We start from the raw sequence: 21,319 nt of genomic DNA, 5'->3' as shown, positions 1-21,319 counted from the left end.
CTGAGTTACCCTAACCCTAACTAAGTTCTTTTATCAGTCTGTGCTTTGTCGTAAGATTATTATTTGTGTTTCTGTGTCAGAGTATTTCTTTACAAACAGTAGGATGTCACTTGCTATCAATGTGGAAAAGAGTATAAAAAGCTCGATTGTCGCTATTACATGAAAGAGCAAAAAAGAAAAAAATAGCAAGGAAAGAAAAATAAGGATGATAAGAAAGATAATGACAACCCTCCCTTAAAAGAAGTTACAAAGGCAAATGTTGCATCTATTGTGGTCATTGAAGAGCTCTCTGACACTGGAGAGATACTTGTTGCAGCCTCATGTAATGATATAGATGTTATGGCAGAAACAAGTGATATGCACATCACTAAAAAGGAGGTAATTGATGCCTTACTCTTAGCTCATGATGGGATGTCTCAATCATGGATAATGGAGAGTAGTGCCTCTTTTCATGTTACTCCCTCTTTGGAGTCATTTTTAAAATACACTGTAGGTTGCTTAGGCAAGGTTTACTTGGGTAACAATTATGCTTGTGAAATAGAAGGTGTAGGTACCATTCACTTGGTCCTTGAAAATGGCCAAGAGCTGATTACTATCAGTTGGGCAACTTGATGCAAGAGGGTATTTTACTACCTTTGGTGGTGGATCATGGAAGGTCCACAAAGGCTCTATGCTGATTGTTAAAGGCAGTAAAAAGTGGACTTTACATCATTTGCATTATAAAGCATGACCTAGCAATTTTTTTGTTGTGGCTGAAGTTCATTTACAAATGGAACTTTGGCACAAAAGACTTGGCCATATGAGCCAGAAAGGCCTTCAAATTCTCTCCTCTTCAGGGAGATTTGATGTAAAAAGCTCTGGACTCAACTTTTGTAATGATTACATATATGAAAAACATGCGAAGTCTCCTTATTACTCTAGTATCATTAAAAAGTCCAATGCTCTTGACTTTGTACATTCTGATATGTGCACTATGCTTGTTAATTCACATGGGGATGCATGGTACTTTGTCACTTTTATTGATGATTTCAGTAGAAAGTCATGGGTGTATGTATTAAAGAGCAAAAAGGAAGTGTTGGATGCTTTTAGAAAGTTTCATGCTTTTATTACCACACAGAAAGGGCCTAAGTTAAAAGCTATAAGAACGGATAATGGAGCGAGTATGTTTCTAATGAGTTCAAAAAGTTTTGTGAGATGCCTGGCATTAAGAGGGAGTTAAAAGCCCCTTATAATCCTACAGCAAATGGCATGGCTGAAAGATACAATCGCACGCTTTGTGAGTGAGTCAGATACATGCTATCCCCAACTAATCTCCCACAATAGTCTTGGAGAGAAGCTCTTAAAACTGCAGTTCATGTGTGCAATCGCTCTCCCAATCATGCATGGAAAAATGGCACTCCTCAATAGGTTTGGTTTAGCAAACCTGCTTCATAAGATCATTTGCGTATCTTTGGTTGTGATGCTTTTGTGCATATTCTTGTAAATCAGAGGACTAAACTAGACATGAAATCCATCAAGGGCATCTTCATGGGATATGGAGATGAGGAAGAGATGGGATATAGAGTTTAGCTTCCTCAAGATAGAAAGATAGTACGTAGTTGAGACATAGTATTTAATGAGGCAAAGTTGCTGAAAAATTCTACATATGGTGACCTTGACAAGGAGGTCAAATTTCAGTATGAACAGCCAACCATTCAGCAATCATTAACTGAAGATTCTGTCCCTTTCGATGCTGAAAATGAGTAGCAACCTATTGTGCTACAGCCAAATGATAATGGACAGCAAATTGATGCACATGATGGAATAGGACAGCAAGAAAAATATGCTGAAATAAGTTACAGCAGCAAGAAAATGCTGAAAATCAGCCATCAGGTGATGGTATGCACATACTTGGGGATGTAGGCCCATTACCTATTAATACAGATCATTGGGTAACAAAGACTACATGTGTCAAAAGGCAGCCACAAAGGTTTCAGCCATTTGGATTGCATTTTATTGACAAATGAAGGCAAGCCTTTGACATTTAAAGAGGCACAATCATCTATAAACAAGAGAAAGTGATAGCTTGCTATGCAAAAAGAGATGAAGTCTTTGTATGTGAATAACACATGGGAGCTTTTACATTTGCCCAAGGATAGGAAAGCTATTCCTAATAAATGGGTTTATAAGGTGAAATGTATTGATAGAAAGCCCAAATACAAGGCACGTTTGATTGCTAAGGGCTATACACAAAAGGAAGGCATAGACTTCCAAGAGGTTTTTTCATCGATGGTGAAGATGACTACGCTCCGTGTTTTGTTTGCTCTCATTACATCCTTGGATTTAGAGTTGGATCAGATGGATGTGAAGACCACCTTTCGTCATGGTGACCTAGATGAAGAGCTATACATGAAACAGCCGGAAGGTTTTGCTATTCCAAGAAAAGAGCATTTAGTTTGTAAGCTGAAACGTAGCTTATATGGGCTGAAACAAGCCCGTAGACAGTGGTATAAAAAGTTTGATACTTTAATGCTCAGCCATGGATTCAAACACACCCATGCAAATCACTGCTTATACACTAAAAATGCTGATGATGGAAGTCTTTTTGTGCTGGTTTTATACGTGGATGACATGCTGATTGCAAGAAGTATAAGAGTACTTTACATACTCTTAAAAGGCAATCGAGTTCAGCTTTCTCAATGAAAGCTTTGGGAGCAACTGAACACATTTTGGGCATGAGCATTAAAAGAGATAGAAAGCAACACTTATTGTTTCTCTCACAAGAAAAATACATTAGCAAAGTACTTGACAGATTTAATATGGCTGATGCTAAGCCTCTTGGTGTGCCTTTACCACCATATACAAAGCTTAGCAAAGTTGATTGCCCAAAAGATGATGCAACTGCTATTGCTACAAAGGGCATACCTTATACATCAGCTTGTGGTTCTTTGATATACGCCATGGTTACAACTCATCCAGACATTACTCATGTAGTCGGAGTTGTTAGTAGATTCATGTCTAACCCTCGCAAACCACATTGGGAAGCAGTCAAATGTATCTTTAGATACTTAAAAGGTATACAAAACAAGTGTATATGCTATGGAAAGGGTACACTAGAGTTGCAGGGATTTTGTGATTCGGACATAGCAGGAGATTTTGACACTAGAAAATCTACCGGTGGGTATGTCTTTACTTTGGATGGTAGGGTTGTTTCTTGGTGTTCAAGGTTGCAGAAAATTGTAGAACTAAGTACTACAGAGGCTAAATATATTTCAGCCACAGAAGCTTCTAAGGAAGCTATTTGGCTTGGTTGTTTGGTCAAGGATTTTGGTCTTTCTTCATATACTCTAGTACTTGGTTGTGATAGCCGAAGTGCAGTATGTCTATCTAAAAATGCCATGTTTCATGCATGTACCAAACACATAGATGTTCGATATAACTTCATTCGACAGGTCTTGGATAATGGCCTTGTCACACTGACTAAGGTCAAAACCCAAGATAACCCTACAGATGTTCTCACTAAAAGCCTTGCAAAGGCTCAGCATGAGCATTGCATTTAACTAGTGGGAGTTGGATAGTTTAAAGGCACCACTTCGGACCTTTAAGTGGGAGGTTGTTGGGTGTAAAGCCCCTTTGGGTGTAAACTCCCATTCATCCCGTGTGTATAAACTTACACATGTGAACACACCCTTTACTTGATCATCAGCATTCAATTTGTGCAACAATGAAGGAAATCAGTTTATTTCGCTAATTTCACTAAAATATCTTGGATATATTTTCCCCCATTCTCAATTTGAGATACCAGCAACTCCGATAGAAATATTCTCAAATAACCAACAGAAACTAATAGTCAAAAGGAATCGTTAAACAACAGGACAACTGTCAAAAGGCTTGACAGCTGCAGGACAATCACTAAGTTAAGACCAGCTGTGAGTTGTAAACTAGGTGAAGAGCATCACAGCACTTTTATTTATTACTATAAAAAAGATCGTGGCCATGGATAGAAGTGAGAGGGAAACATGACATAACACTCTTACTTACAGCTTGACAACATCCACCGATATGTACAGAATCTGTCTTGTGTTTAGACTGTAGAAATGAGTTGGATATTTACATTGTGAGTATGCTTAATCTTAAAAGTCTAAAGCATTGTGATTAAGTTCAATATCACAATAGTGAGAGTGATACTAGAAGAGGACGCACATGAGCAAGAGAAACTCTAAAGGAAAGAAGAGAAACACATCTGAATGATGAAAGGAAGCTAATGCAAGGCTCGGCCCCTACCCATTTTGATGACTAAAGTGATGTCAACCAAGTAACAAGTGAGTTCTATAAATAGACAAGACCAACCCAAAGTCCTCTAGGATAGCATCCCAAGCAAAAAAGATGGATGGGGCCCAATAATGGAAAGAAAGATAAACATGGCTATGATAGCATCAAGAGAGATATTACACGATCCACTGCAAGAGGGAAAGCCTCCATGCTAGACTACTACAAGCATGTATGTTAAACCCACACTGAAATACAAAATCCTGCAAAAGAGATTAAAATCTGCAAGCACAAAGGTGGGTTGTCATGAGGACATGTATTTTTGAAACCTCACTTAACATGTGGATTAATTTTTAATCACATGATTAAGTAAATGTTGCACATGTGAGATGCAACTAGGATTAAAGTAAATTTACGAGCCCGAGACCCGACGAAATCACGAGATGTCAAAGGCACAAGTTGCTATAAGTTATGCCGCACAAGTACTTGATAGTATTTGACGCCAGCTATTGGCCTAGGTCATCCATTTGGTCATAAGTACCAGTTGGTGACACTAGAGAAGTGGTGTTTAATGGTACCTAACGCCAATATGATGGTCAAAGATGGCGCAGAGACACTCGGGAATGAAAGTTGCCTAGCCAATTTAATTATTAGCCAGTCAGATTATTGTTCAGGGCACCGAAATAATTATTAGATTAATTGTCAGTATTTAAAGGCTGAAAATTAATATTTAATTATGAAAAATGCTAGAAAAACCATTTGGGAAGGCTGCCACTTGTCAAAAATGCCCATGCAAGACTTAAAAACGTCTTTAGAGGCTGGAGAGAAGCATTTTTTATAAATTCAGCCTACAAGAGAGAGGGAGGGGAGGCTACTGGTCTGATTTGCAACCATTGGAGGACCTTCTGAGGCTACCATTGGCAGGAGAATACCAATCCACAGCAAGAGACAGCATCTACAAGCTGTTGAGATAGGGCAGTAGTAGTAAATGACTGATTTTCTTCAATTCTTTGCATCTACAAGTTGTTGTGGAAGGGCAAAAGTTGCATTTTACTGATTTTCAGTCATTCTTCGCAACAAAACTCTGAATTTTCTCTCTCTACAGCTTTCCATCTCATCTCCCAACCATTTCACAGCCTTGCTCCGAAGATCTCAGCATTTGGACCCCTAGAGCCTAAGAAATTTCAGATTTCTCTGTCATGAACCCTAATCTGCAACAAAAATTAAAATTTAGCAGCAGCCTCGAGAAGCATGCCCGAAATTGGAAGCTCCAAGACTTGGATTCAACAGGTCTGAAGCTGTTTTTAGCCTATTCAAGTGGAGGAACCGGCAAATAATTGAATGTGGGGCATTTTCCATCTCCATCAAAGCGGGTGAATACCAATTGATTGCACAAATCAAGGGGCAAATTGGATGAAAGACTTGCTCGTGATTCATCACAGCAAGGGGAGTTGAAATACCGAAAGAGATTGGAAAAATCCCATTGTAAATCAACTTCGTTTTCAATAAAGCTAAAGAAATACCGAAAGGGGCGTCAATTTTGGAGCCAATCAGATGTGCATTGTCCAAGATCAGTAGGTAAATTTGTATTTTCAAATTTGCATTAATTGTTTACTGATATAGCTGCTGTAATTAAGTTGTAATCGGAGATTTACCACCCTATCAGAGGAGGAAGGTTGGTTTCATGGATAGTGAGATGCTCCAAATAACAAGACTAAAAATACAAAAAAGCAAAGCTAAGTGCAATGCAATGAGTATATAAGTATGCAGCGCAAGTCTAAAAAAGGAAAAGGCTAAGTATGTGGCCACCAATGCGTACAACAAGGGGAAAAGGGATCCTACAAGATGCAATGGACACGCAAAGTGCCATAGGTGAGTCACGAGCTGACCAATCAGCTAATCCTTTAGGAGTACTGAAGGATATAGGCTGTTGACGCTATCCATGTGCCACATATTCAATAGTCACTGGGGCAAATGGAGCAAATGGTGCAATAGTAGGAGATATAGCCCCCACTCGACTGGCCAACCAAAGTGGAAGCAATCATTGTAGCAGTCTGTAGTGGCTTTCTAGAAGGAAGACCTTGGGCCTTGGTACAGCACTCCTCATCCACATGGCCCAACCTTTGGCACAATGGACAAAACCTATTTTCCTTAGGAATTTATTGCCAAAGGGATCATGTCTCTTTGGTTTCATCAAAGGAAGTAGTGTCACCCTTCACATCTTGCGAGTTCTTGCCATTGTTGGTTTTCCCTCCTAAAGAAGAGGCAACCAACCCTCGCGCGTTTGAATGGATGTGGTTGAAGAACTTGTGGACTTGATCATGTAGCCTCACATAATGCAAGAAATGACACTCAAACTCATAGAAGGTTGGCAATCTAGGTAGTGAGATAATGTGCTAGATAAAATGGAAGTATTTGTCGGCCAACTTATTCAAGAAAAACGTAGCCTAGTCATTCTCTAACTTCAAGGAGCCAATAGAGGCAAACTCGATGAGGCCAACTTGAATTTCAAATCATCCCCTTCCTGGATGGAAAACTCCTAAAGCTCAAAATCAAGATTGATACGGCGAGTGCCATCTCGAGCCGCATAGCAATCAAATGCAAGGAAAAAATGTTGTACTTGAGGGTGGAACTCAAGAAGCAACCCCTGCATTAACTCAACATGGGTTGTGGCATTGCGGGCTCTTCATTGACAGATGTGATCAGCATAGTTACCTGGAACGGGGAATGGGAACGAGACCCCCTGGAACGGGGGAAACGTCCAAGGTTGGGGAATGGGAACAGGGGGAATAGTACATGTCTTAAGTGCCCCAAATATGCCCTGCATGACCCAAATTGCCCCAAAGAATATCCCTCCAATTGCCCCAATACCCCTCAATGCTTGAAATTGACCCAAATGTCCCAAAACTGACTCAATTACCCCCATAGCTCCAAATTGCCTTGAATTGCCCCAATTATCCCAATTTTCCTTGAAATTAGACAATATAAATGGATGAATACCTTGGAACTGAGGATAGGCTGAAATTTGATTGTGATTTGCAAGAGTTGATAATGCATCAAATTTGAACTTTGCATGGACTCCTAATTAGCTCGTGGGTTGTCTTGACACTTTGAATCTTCAACCCGAGAGAGAGAGAGGGAGGGAGAGAGAGGGAGAGAGAGAGAGAGAGAGATTAGTGTGTGCACATTAGGCAATGGAGATGGGTGAATATGTGGTAGGAGTGTGACCCAAGCAAAAAGAAAAACCGGAAAAAACATCAATTTTCGGTCAACAGCCATTTCAAACAGGAAACGACAGGGGAAATGGCAGGGAATGGTAGGGAACGGCCAGGGAACCTCCCCTGGCTGTTTCACCTCCTTGGAGGGTTTGGAATGCGTTAGGCCGTTCCTACAGGCCGGAACGGCCGTTCCCTGTTTCTATGGTGATCAGGCTGAGCTAATCAAGGGTGCTCAGTTCCAATGAGTAGGTCCCAAAGACCCTAAGATTCAAACACTTGTTGCATAAAGTTCGACCAAGTAGCGAAATTCGACCCGTTAAAACAAGTCTTATCCATGAAGGTATTCTTGGCAATTACAATAGGAGTGGTAGTGCTAGGAGATGGAGATGTGTAATGGGGGTCGGATGAATAAGGGGGATAGGGTGGGGGAGTGGGATACACTTGGAAAGGAATCCCATAATGCCCACCATGCATACGGAAGTATGTATAGCAGTTCCAAATGTCGGCAAGGGTGGACTAGGGATGGGCATGGTAACTGCCTACAAAGCCCAAGGTGGAGGGACAAGGACATAGGGAGCACAAGATGGAAATCCATGTGTAGTAGTGAGGAAGATGCCCATCAAGCCATCCCAGTGTGGAAGGATGTGGTAAAGTGGGGGTATGTGAAAGATACAATGTTAAAGGGTAGAATTTCCCCTAACGATGCACTAAGAGGTGGAGTGAGTAGAGGCTAGAGGTAGAGGGTAGAATGGAAAAAGAAAAAGTGTTAGGAGCAGAGATGGAAGATCCAACTCCTAGCGTGCTTTGAGCGGAAGTGGAATGTAATCCAAGATTTTGGAATGAAAATGTAAGTAGATGAGAATGTGGATAAGATAGCAGTGGAATGGGAGGAAGTTGAGGAGTGTGGTTTACTTGCTCAAGTGAAACACATGGCAGAGATATACCTAATGAAGGGAATTTGCTTAGAGAGCCTCCTCTATTAAAGTTAACATACTGAAAATCATCCACCTCCTACTCAACAAAAGAAGAAACATAAGGGTTTTGGCTCATACAACTCAAAGGGATTATACGAACCTGACATAAGACTTGGCTGTGATGAAGAAGATGGATCGCCAAACGTGTCAAATGTCATGGTCCATCCAAGATTAAAGAGATGGCCAATCTCACCAATTGGTTCAAATAGAGTAGTAGCACTCGTCGGAGAAGTGTAGATCAAATTGTACGTGATGCACAAGTACTCCTCAAACTCTTCATCTATAAGATGACCCAAAACGAGGAGAAGAAGACCGTAAAGGTGAAGATGTGTCTACCTCCTCCTCGAGACCATCATGCCTTCTCAGAGCCTCCAACGCTCGAGAAGCCTAATAGGACATCATAGAATCCTTAGAGGATGTCTGAGACATTATAAGTCAAAATCGAGTCGCATGTGAGTCTCACACAAAGTCTAGCCTCCACAATCACCACAGGATACTCTTTAGAAGAGCACTAGCATCGATACCATGTAAAGATATCCTAGAGTTTGCACTGAGAAAACATAACATGCACGACCAAGACTGAAACACAAAGACTAGATACTGACGACAAACCCTAAATGCAAAACGCAAAATGCAAAAAACTCAAAACTCAAACACAAAGACAAATACAAAGAGAAGAAACTCTAAAGTGAATGAATGTTGTAAATGAATGTAAGAGTGTACAAAATGCCCAAGGGCAAAGCAATGTAGTGTTAGAGAGTGACATCCACCAAAGATAGTTCCCAAGTGTTGTGACTATCAGTAAGAGTACGGAGTGCCAAAAACACCAAACGCTAATCACCAAAGTATCTAGGAACTGAGGTGACTGCAAAGGATGATACCTAATGGTGGGGGCGGTAGCAAAAAGCTACAAACGCAGCAGTAGAAGGGCCACCTTGGGGAGAAAAAAGATCGCAAATTACCGCCAAGTAAGGTGAAGGCCAAATGCAAGCCGCAGGAGGTCACCCAAAGGTGTGAGAAATCACTGCCAATTGTCACTTGGTGGAGGAGTGTCCATATGCAAGCTAGAGGAAGCTAACTGTGTATTAGCGATGGCAAAAGAGTCTAAACACATTAGGGAGAAGGACGCCAAACAATGGGCGACAGCTAAGGAGAAAGACACAAGGCACTACAAGGGTTGATGGAGTGGCAGCAATCGCAAAGGGTAGACTACCACATGGGTGAAGGCTGATGGCTGAAATCTGCATTGAAAGAATGAGCCTAAATGGTGGGCAGCCTATCTATTTATAGATATTGAAGGGTGCCCCAAAAAATTAGGATTTTGCGGGACTACTGAAACTCTCTCGAATCACACCCCAAATTTGTGTTTTTCATTAATTAAGCGTGTAAAATGCATCTATCTTGGAGTATCAAGCACATGGAGTATGTTCTAAGAATAGAAGGCTTTATTCAGCTTGCAAAGCCTTGCATAACAAAGCCTAAAGGTTGTGCAACATATACATTCTCTTCCAAATCTCCATTCAAAAATGTTACGTGCAATCATAGCAATTACACATCTAATGGTGGTCATCTTGGATGTAAGAGCAAATGTCTCCCCATGGTCAATGTCCTTTTTTTTTAGTTTATCCCTTGCAACCAACCTTGCCTTGTATTTGTCAATAGACCCATCAAATTTCCTTTTAAGTTTGTAAACCCAATGTGTGCCAGTAGCCTTTTTACCAAAAGGTGAGTCAACAAGACTCCAAGTCTTATTCTACTCAATAAAGCATATCTCATTACTCATGGCTTGCACCCAATGCACATATTGTCATGCATCCTCAAAACATGTAGAATCATCTTCATCCAAAAGAGTACTAGCAAAAGCATATGCTTTCTCATCATCAATAAGATAGCATGTACCAACAGCTATGCCCTCCTACATTTCTCGCACTAGAACATGTATGTTGAGGCAAAGGAGCATCCATATGACTCTCTTCAACAGTTTGTAACAGCCATCTACGAATTGTTTGGGTTGTATGTGCAGCAACCCTTTCTTGCACAATTGCATCATCCACACTAGGCAAAACTAGATCAGCTGGAGGCTGATGTTGGGCAAGCAGGGCAGGTTCAGCTTGCTGTAATGGCTGAATCAGCCCCTGAACCAATAGCGTATGGAAGGAGACCCTCAAATACATCCAAAGAGTCTCATCTAGCTAGCAATTCAAATTCAACATGCATATGTGCTGAATTTTCATAGAATATGACACCTCTACTCACAAAAACCTTGCGTGTGGAAGGGTTAGACACCCTATACCCTTTGCTTTCCATGCTAGACCCAACAAAAATGCATTTTATTGCCTTGTCATTGAGCTTTCCACAAAGCTCTTTGGATACATGTGCATAAGCAACACAACCAAAAATCGAAAGTAATCCACACTAGGCTTCTTGCTATAGCATGCCTCTATTGAGCTAAAACGCACTTTTCAACTGATTAGCATTCTTAAACAGCCCCAAAACACACTTAATTAATGGAAACCCTAAAACTTGGAGCGGTTCGAGAGAGTTCAGTGAAAACCCTAATTTTTGGGACACCCTTCCACATCTATAAATAGACAAGCTGCCCCCATTTAACCTTATCCCTCCCGTGCAGGTTTCTCACCCTTGTGTGCAGATCTCAGCCATCAATCTCCCACCACGTGGCGGTCCAACCTTCGCGACTACTGCCATCACCTTGTTTTACTATGGCGTTCTACTGCCCCGTTTTATTGTAGCATCCTACTGCTGCATTCTACTGTGACGTTTTACTACAGCATTCTACTGTTGCGTTTTACTGCGGCATTCTACTGCTATGTTTTGTTGCTTCGCCCACATCATCAAGCATCATCCTCTGCAGTCGCCTCAGTCTCCTCACACTCTGGTGATCAGCGTTTGGTATTTCTCTCACTTCGTTACTCCAACTACTGGTCACAGCACTTGGGATCCGTCTCGGGTGGACGTTACACCCCAACATTGCTTTGCCCTTGAGCACACTGTGCACTCTTACATTCATTTACAGCATTCGTTCACTTCAGAGTAGTGTTCTCTCTCTCCCTTCTTCTGTTTGTGTTTGAGTTTCTGTGTTTGAGTTTTGAGTTTTGCGTTTAGGGTTTGAGTTTTGTTCTCTGTGTCTACGTCCGTCTCTTTGTGTTTCTCTCGTGGTCATACACTCTGTGCGTCCTCAGTGCAAACCCTAGCAATTTTCTTCACAGCCCCATAAGGTATAATGGCCTTCAATGCTTTTGTAGGAGCACAATTCCAAACATGGTTTGCACACATAAGAGCTTCAAGCCAAAATCTACGAGACAACCCTTTGCTCTTTAACATGCATCTCGTCATTTCCATAAGAGTATGGTTATTGCATTTCACCACTTCATTCAATTGAGGAGTCATCCTCATTGTAGATTGATGTGCAATGCCATGGTCTGTGAAGATTGCACTTTCAAACTAGATTCAATTTCCAATTTGACAACCAAATGTTTAAAGTACATAAATATATCGAATTCGGCCTTCAAACCATACACCCAAGTGTATCTAGAGAAGTGATCAATAAATGTGATGAAATAAAGATGACCCCCAAGAGCACAAGTCCACATGGAACTATATACATCACTATGTATAAGCTGTAATTTTCGGACAGCACACACTGCACCATCCTTCTTAAAGACAAATCTATTCACAAGCATAGAGAGGTGGAGTATCCAAATTAGGCAAAGCATCAACCATCTAACATCTCTAAAGAGTCATGAGACTGCCAATACTTTTGTACCCATATCTAGCCTGCCATAGCTATGCATTTTGCATAGCAGGAGTAAGTGTACTAACTATCAGAGCATGATGAGATCTCTTCTCATAAGTATCCAACAAAAAGAGACCTTTGTACAAACTATCTGACAAACAAAGAGTATAATCAAGCGCCCTATCTCTAACAATGCATTTGTCGTCTTCAAAGACAACCTGAAAGCCTTGCTTATCAAAAGTTGAAACTGAAAGAAGGTTTTCAGTAACCTCAAGCACAAATAATACATCCATAAGTTGAAAATCAAATCCATTTGTAGCAATGATCACAAATGGACCAATGCCACAAACATCATAGCTATAGCTATTCGCACAAGAAACTCTCTTCCCTGCAAGGGCTGATTGCATGGATGCAAGGTAAGTGTGAAACATTTCACCCCTAAAACATTGGGTTTCACCTTGAAGCATTTCACCTTTGGGCAAGTCCCAAACAAAACACGAAGTGAAATGGTTGAATAATATATATGAGATAGTTTTCTTTATAAACAATAAGTTGCAACTTACAAGTTATACCATGTGAATCCTTCTGTGTCAACAAATGATCTATCATATATGCAAAGTGTCTAAAAACTCTTACAAAAGCAAGAAAAAACAATTGTTATCCATTTAAGAATTTTGTTTAAATCAACTGTTTCACTCAGGGCGTTTTGTGTTTTAGTGAAATGTTTCAACGCAATTACCATGCATGGATATGAACAAACACTTCTAAGAAGTGGTGTGCTTGGTTGCCCCACTATCAATATACCATGTATGATACGTTTCATCAGCATTAAATGCTGAATCTGACATCGGCATATCATAACTACAAGTGAGACATGCATAATCCTCCTCAAACAAGTTGGCTATAGCATCATCGTTCAAAGACCAAGTGGTTGATGTTTCATGGACAATCAAAGCCAATGTCATTTTTCTCCTTTGCCAATCCTTTTCTACATTCATCTATGTAATGGCCGTGCTTCTTGTAGTATTGGCATTTACCCTTCTTTTTCCCTTGGTCTAAGTCTTGGAAAGCCTTGCCAAATGGCTGTCCCACATCACCCTTAGGATGATTTTTCACTTGTTACTTGCCTTTGCCTTCGCTTTTATACCTAGAAAGCATAGCTACATGACCTCATCTCATAGCCATGTTCTTCGCAGTCTATTCCTCCTACAACAAGAGGTTGGTTAAATCCACAAATGTGAGGGGCTGTTGTGCCCCCCGTCAAGGACAAATTTAGTGAAGTATGGAAACCAAGATAAGACTCTGAAAAAGGGTCAAGCCACAAGTGTAATGTTAACCATCTCTTCATCGGGTATCACCTCATCAATATTCAACAAGTACTCTCTCAAATCTTGAATGTAGATAAGGTGATCTATCACACCATCACCCTCATCCTATTATCAGCCTAGACAGTTCATGTGTGAGTTTGGGCTATGCTTGATATTAATGGGTAATTTAGGTATTGTATAGTGGTCATTTAGTGATTATTTAGGCATTTATTGCTAACCGATCAGCTACCATATTTGGCATATTTTGGGCCTATTTATTTAGTGGCTCCTGCTCCTCCCATACAATCATCATTATTCTTCAAGTGGTCTTCCTATTGGAGAGAGGGGACAATGCCGATGCCAACATAGCCAGTACTCACTATTGTACGCGTCATTCTCATGTTTGGTATATGGATTCCATTTCTTGGGCACATCTCTAAGTTCTCTTCTTTTGCAATGTTCTTTAGCTCTTTTATTTTCTTTCTCTTCTGTCTTGTGTTCAGCAGTTTATTTTAGCACTTATCTATGCTTCCATTGCTGCACAACTTCTGACATGGTATCAGATTGCAAGAACTCGATTCCTCCTGTGGGTTTTTTATGGTGATTATAAGTCTTTCTTCCCCCTATTGATCAAGCTTGTGTTTTTCAAACCAGCAACCTGGGTTTTCAGCCTGCACTTGGATTTCAGCCTATAATCGTCAATTTGCTGCATTCAATGCTCCACCAACCTGCGTTTTTTGGTTTAAGACCCTAACCATGGTTGTGCAACTATTTGTACAAGCCGTTTTATCTGTTTTTGGCAGTTTTTGACTAGTTTTTCTTCATTTTGCAGCAATTGGCCTTTGTTTTATATCAGATTTTTTGTTACACTACATGTGAACTCTCATTTTGTGGTCTTTGCTATTGGTTTGGCAGTATTCCCTCTTCGCATACCCTCTATCCTCTCTTCTCTTCTCCTCATGGCTCCTCCGTGCACTTCTACAAATGATAAGTTACATGGACCTAACTATCTTACATGCAATGTTGTGATGAAAGCTTGGTTTGTGCAGAAGCAGCTTTGGTACGTTGTATGTGGAGTTATTCCTCGGCCTCAGTGTCCTTTTCCTCTTCCCCAAGATTTTGATAAGGACAACCATGAGGAAGCTATGCTTATATGGGATTCAAACAATGCCAGTGCATATTCTACACTACTTTGGTGTATTTCTAAAGAAGTTCTACCAACGGTTACCTCCTATAGGACATCGCGAGAAATATGGTTGAAGCTTCAGATGTACGAGCACCTTCTCCCTTGCGTGCTGTGACCCTTTATGGATAGCTTCAACAGATGAAGTTTGAGTCCAAGGACACCATTCAGTCATTTTTACTCCGTGTTACACAGGTACAGGACCAACTTCGACACATGCAGTCTACCCTTCCAAAGGCACATCTCATGGGCACGGTACTCTACAAGCTCCCCCCGGAGTTTAATGAATCGGCGAATGCTTTGAGGGTGCAGACATCCTCCTCTACAACTGTGAGCTTTTACGTACATGTCCTCGATGCTACTTGAGCATGAGACATCTCTGCGTTTACAAGGGAGGTTCCCGTGAGGCCTTCACAACTTCAGAGAGGGGTGACAAGACAAAGAAGTTGAAGGCCCAATATTATCATTGTGGTAAGAAGGGCCACTTGCGGAAGGACTACAAGGAATTAGCAACCTCATGGAAGGAGCAGAAGAAGAAACGGGATGTGGACTCCTTGATGCGTCATTCTCTTCCTCAAACTCCGACTCCAATCCTCTGGCCAAGGAGAAGTCCATGGCACGGAAGGGATCCACTTCTACAAACCACGAGAAGGGCTTGATTGCCCCTTCCTCAACTACTTTCTAGTCTAGGTGATGCCGTCATCCCTCACAACTCTCCAATGCCAAAGAGGGAGTGTGAGAGGGTAGTGAGATTATGCAACTGAGCCTAATCTACACGGATATATAGGTGCACGAGTTCCGAAAAGGGATGTTCTTGATGCAACGACCAAAGTCTAGCACATTCAAATCTTGGAGCTAGAATTGACATCCCTCGACTCTCTAATGCCAGAAAGGGAGTGTGAGAGGGTGGTGAGATGGGATAGCCGAGCATAATCCATACAGGTATACGGGTGCACATGTTCTAGAGAGGAATGTTCTTGATGCATTTACCAAAGTCTGGCATATTCAAATCTTGGAGCTAGGATTGACATTCAGATTCATGCAAGATTGTTCCTTGACAATGAGCGGGATTGGCTCCTAGTCTTGAGCTTACATGAGGAGACACTTACGCAGTTTTAACCAAAGGTGGAAAATCCATAGTCACATATGTTCAGAGCCATTTTTTTATAGGATGGTCTTAAATGCTACTGTGAGACATTGTTGACACAAACTGAGATCTGTTATGACTCTTCTCTATTTTCTACAGGTGATATGATCTATATTGACCTCAAGTTCTCTCTAGGGTAGCTTGGCGGTGAGTTGATCACCCACTACTTGGCATGGTTCTACTCTGGTAGTTCTTTGTTGTATATGATTAACATTGTATCATTCAATTGTATCAGATCACCCATGATCTAAGAGAAGGTATTATCAGTCTATATAGCTCATGTGTGAGTCTAGGCTATGCTTGATATTACTGGGTAGTTTAGGCATTTTATAGTGGTCATTTTAGTGATTATTTAGGCATTTATTGCTGGTCGACCAACTACCATATTTAGCATATTTTGGGCCTATTTATTGAGTGGCTCCTTCTCCTCTCGTACAGCCATCTATCAGAAGTGGAGCAACAATGGAAGCGTAAATATATGCTGTAAGAAACTATTGAAACACAAGACAAAAGAGAAAGGGAACAAAAGAACACTAAAAAACACAATACAAATGAGAACTCACATGTATGCTCCGGAAATGGAATCCATATATCCAACACGAGACAATCGCATACAATAGTGAGTCATTGGCTGCAAGGGCACCAGCACTGGCTCCTCTCTCCATGGAGTCTCCACACGTGTGATGGCAGGTGAGTGACTAAGTGAGGAGAAGGAGCCTGAATATATAGGACAATATAGATCCTCAATATGATCAAGTCGGCCTGCAATAAATGCTAAATATGACCAAAATGATGACCATAAAAATGCCTAAAATATCCTAAATAATGTGCCCAACCTCTGCATGCATAGACTCATACATGAGCTGACATATCTACTAACACCCACTCTCAAATCATGGGTACTCTGATACAATACAATGGTACAATGAGAATGATTTATAAACCAGACAACATAGAACCACCAAGTAAAACCAAGGATACCCAAGCAGTGGGTGATCAAGCCACCACCAAAGTGCCTTGAAGAGAACCTAATGTCGAGGTCGATTGTACCAACTCCTAAAAATAGAGAAGATCATAGCATATCTCTATGTTTGTCCCCATGTCTCTCAATAGCATACATGACCATCCTGTAAAAAATGCCTCTCAAACATACGTGACCATGGATTCCCAGCCTTTGGTCAAACCACCAAAGTGTCCCCTCATGTGAGCTCATGACTAGGAACCAATCCCACTCTCTGTCAAAGAAACAGCCCATCATAAACCTAGATGTCAATCCTAGCTCTAAGATTTAAACGTGTCAAACTTCAATCAATGCGCCAGGGAAGTCCCTCTCTCGATCTTGTGCATCTATATAGAAGTATACATGAGGCACGACTGCCCCATCTCACCATCCTCTCACACTCCCCCTTGCACTAGAGAGTCGTAAGGGATGCCGTCATCACCACCACTAGAAAGCAGCTAAGGAAGGGGCCATCAATCCCTTTCCATAATACAAAGAAGTTGATCCTTTCCATGCCTTGGACCTCTCCTTGGTCAAAGGATCAAAGTCTGAGTCTAAGGCAGATCATGACTCATCAAAGAAGTCCACATCCCGCTTCGTCTTCTTCTCCTCCTCCTTCCTTGAAGCCGTTTGTAGAGGATTTAGAAGAGAAGTAGATAAAAGAAGGTATTTGGAGAGGGAACACAACCAAACCACAAGCGCAGACTCCAAAAAATGAGAGTTCACATGTAATATTCACCAAAATCTGACCAAAACAATAAGAAACCTACTGCGAAAAGACAAAAAACTAGCCAGAAACTACCTGAAACAGTAAAAACGGCCTGAGAATGCAACCATCCAGCCCAGGAGAAGATGCATAGACACCAAAACGCAAGCTTGAACTGACACACAAGCAGTAGAGGGGCTGACGCAAGCGGTACAAATGTTGACATTAGCAAAAACGCAAGAAAAACAGGTCGCCTAGTTGGGGCAGCAGTCACCTAATCAGCAATGGTCAAAACAGTCCTGAAATCAATAAAGAAAACACAGCAGGAGCATAGAACCTAAAATCTGATACCGTGTCAAAAGTGGAGCAGCACTGGAAGCATAAACATTTGATGTAATAAATTACTGAAACACAAGACAAAAGAGAAAGGGAAAGAAAGAACACTGAAGAACACAATACAAATGAGAACTCAAATGTATGCTCGGGAAATGGAATCAATATATCCAACACGAGACAATAGCATACAACAGTGAGTCACTGGCTACATGGGCACTAGCACTGGATCCTCTCTCCACGGAGTCTCCACACGTGTGACGGCAGATGAGTGACTAAGTGAGAAGGAGCTTGAATATATAGAGCATCCGGTCTCATTTCTAGCTACAAACATCTGCTCAAGGACATCCCATGCTGCCTTCGAGGTCTTACAAGACTAAATATGAGGTATTATTGCTCTTGGACAGAAGTTGTTTATATGTTGTGACAAGTTACATAAATGAACACTATGATTAAAAGGGATTAATTAAGGAAGCTCGTTTTATGTGTACAACATAAATGTGCTAGGTAAGTAAACAACTAAAACTACCCAACCAAGGGAAGCGGGTGGGTGTGATTCCTAACGAATACACCCTAAAGGTAAGGTGATCTCAGTAAGCCAAGAACTTCTTTACAATTCACTGCATTATGGTACAAGAAACATTGATCATACAAAAACAATTAGAACATTAACTCCTTATCAATTTAGAGGAACAGAGTGAGAGTTTGCCCCATTAACTCCTTATCAATTTAGGGGAACAAAGTGAGAGTTTGCCCTATGGGCAGAGGGGTAAATGTAACCATACTTCCCCTCGTTTCTCACTCTTCTTGAACCAGTGATATGAGTGGGCTTCGATTCAAGCAATCTAGCACAAGCAGTTGCTCAAAGACCGACACTAGTTAATCCGAATAGGTAACCTTAGTTTACTTAGAACTAGAATTTGAGGTCGATTCTCGTGGAAATGGCCAAGATCTTCCATTGTAAAATGGACTCGAGAAAGTCTAGGCAACAAACCTTGTGTTATTCAAAAGAGTACCGAGCGGCCTCACCTAAAAAATCATCTTGATAGACCTCTAAATCATGCTGTTGAGGATGTCTCTGAGTGGACACATCACATGGGGAGATGAAACACAACAAGCAAAGGCCAATCAATGTAGTAAATGTGAGGTAGAGAACTGAGAACAGCAGGGCAATATGCCAGATGTCAAAACCCAACAATCTCTAGGGATAGAACAGCAAAATACAGCAGTGTACCGCCTTGAAATGGCCTCTAGATATCTCAATATGATGTCAAAGAAGTAGAATCTGATGTAGACCAGCAAGATGCAGATCTATAGGTCACAAATTCAGTAAACATAGCAGACTAGCACTAAAACACAGATCTAGAGATGGTCTTGGACTGCAAAATCAGGTCATCAGCCAGAGGAAGAGAAAAACACAGCTGATGGCAGGTCATGGGCAGGAGGTGACAAATGGGAGACCTCAGAAACACAGCAGATGATGAAACGGATGGGCTGGCAGCTGGAAGACAGCAAATGGTGCTGGCAATAATTGGAGGATGGCCACTGACAGGCCTGGAGCAGCCTCTAGAACTGATGGTGAAGGCTGGCATCAAGTGTAGCACCTCTGGATGGTGGAAGACTTATAACGGCAGCAGTTGTGGATCCAAGTTGGAGCCACAAGATTATCTCGAGTGTCAAACAACTTCCTAAAGTGTGGTACAAAATGGCTAAAAGTGCATTTTTCTTGTTGTTTTAATGAGCCGAAAAACGCCAAATACTATGATAATTAAGAGGCAAGTTTTGGTCTCCCAGCTGTAGTGTGCTTTGCTTTATCTCAAGGTTGTGGGCAGGAGGTGACAAATGGGAGACCTTCGAAACATAGCAAATGATGACATGGATGGGCTGGCAGCAGGAAGACATCAACAGTTGTGGATCCAAGTTGGAGCCACAAGATTGTCTCGAGTGTCAAACAACTTTCTAGAGTGTGGTACAAAATGGCTAAAATGCCTTTTTCTGGTTGTTTTAATGAGCCAAAAAATGCAAAAAACTATGATAATTAAGAGGCAAGTTTATTTTCTCTCAACTATAGTGTGCTTCGCTCTACCTCTTTGAGCAAAGACTTTGGACACCTTGCCCCATGTGGATCCTACACAAGCCAGTGGTCACTATATGGTAATCATGCCTTATCCAAAAGATTCCCAATCAGCCACACAACGCAGAGCCTCCTTAAGTAAGTAAGATAGTAAGGTGAATGTCTGTCAAGTTTATTCTTTTTCGCATCGGTTTAATGCATATTCTTTTGCTCATTCATGCACAAACAAGGAAAAGGTTTCATTACAAGCATGTCATGTCACGTTTAATAAAAATGCATGTCATTTTACTTCTTAAACCAGCCCAAGGTGATCCCAGACCTGAAGAGCTTAAGAGAGGAAAGTAGGCAGCTCTGGTTAGGCACAACAGAACACACCTCACACCTGCATCATTTGAGGTGCATTGTGCCTAAGCTAGAAGCCACCATGTGCGTAGACTCCGATTCATGTAGACTGGACTCTAGCTTGAGTGGAGATCGCTAGGGAGCAGAGTACTAAGTACTAACAATTGCACACCTCTCTTGGAGTTGAGCTTTACAATACTCTAGCCCGAGAGGGTTCTAAAGCCTTATCTGGTTACATTTATCGAGAGAGCACTCAGAAATTTGCGTACCAGATTGTAAAACCAAGGCGAGGTGATGATGGAGGTGAATAGCAGTAAAGGCCTCCGATGAATGACACGTGCGGCTATCCTGTGATGACAGCGCCATGCGCGTGGAGTGCAGCGTCTGTACTGAAATCGAGAGAGGGAGATTCTGGGACCATGGCAGGAGGCTTCACGCCTGTAAGGGATAAATGCACTGAGTGTGCCCCCGGTCGCCATGCCAACCGGCTAGATAGAGCGCGAGCGAGCGAGCGAGCGAAAGAAATAGCATGCCCAGTGGCTTGCATTGCCGTCTTATGTCGCTTTGCAAGAAGTTCGACAATTAAAGCGTTTATAAATTATTAGCATTGCCCATCGATGATACATACTAGGAGCTCTATGCCTAGATTTTCCCAGTGCTTTGCACTCCTCTCAAATAACACTTAGGGTATTTCGGTACTTTTCATGTGGCATGAGGGTTCATACAAATATATCATATTTTTATTCTATGATTCACTTATTAAAAAAATCGCACCATATGCTCTCTTGGTAATTAGAAATTGTTCCATATTGATAGTGAACATCAATGAGAGTAATGGGTAGTCGAGGCACACCAAAAACCAACCTTGAGAGGAGTGCCAAGTTGTAGCTTTGAAGCCTTGCACATGGAATATACGGTACTAAGTTCTAGTACCGTTTAACAAGTCTTCATAATGTACCATCACAAACATTGTGGTTCATCAATAAGATGTTAGTGTGCTCCATGCCTAGTTTTACGTTGATGATCCGCGCTA

The 21,319-nt window shown here is 41.4% G+C and overlaps 1 protein-coding gene across 5 annotated transcripts in view; it reads right to left on the bottom strand.

The window, feature by feature from the left end:
- LOC148040734 (uncharacterized) overlaps window positions 1–20,849 on the bottom strand; it is a 71,471-nt gene extending 50,622 nt beyond the window's left edge. For 4 of the 5 annotated variants that reach the window (XR_015687642.1, XM_087661277.1, XM_087661292.1 and 1 more), the window contains exon 1: window positions 20,556–20,849. Coding sequence is in view for 4 of the 5 variants with exons in the window: in XM_087661277.1 (XP_087517403.1) it covers window positions 20,556–20,765 (210 nt within the window). In the remaining variant the exon portion in view is untranslated. The remainder of the gene's footprint in view (window positions 1–20,555) is intronic. The other variant, XM_087661304.1, reaches the window with a different exon arrangement.
- Between the last annotated feature and the right edge of the window lie 470 nt (window positions 20,850–21,319).

Source organism: Lygodium microphyllum, chromosome 2, assembly GCF_053477565.2.
Source record: "Lygodium microphyllum isolate KBCC chromosome 2, Lygodium_microphyllum_v1.1.10, whole genome shotgun sequence".
Classification (NCBI taxonomy): domain Eukaryota; kingdom Viridiplantae; phylum Streptophyta; class Polypodiopsida; order Schizaeales; family Lygodiaceae; genus Lygodium; species Lygodium microphyllum.
Note: the sequence above shows the minus strand (reverse complement) of the source record. Positions and strands in the feature narration are given on the sequence as shown.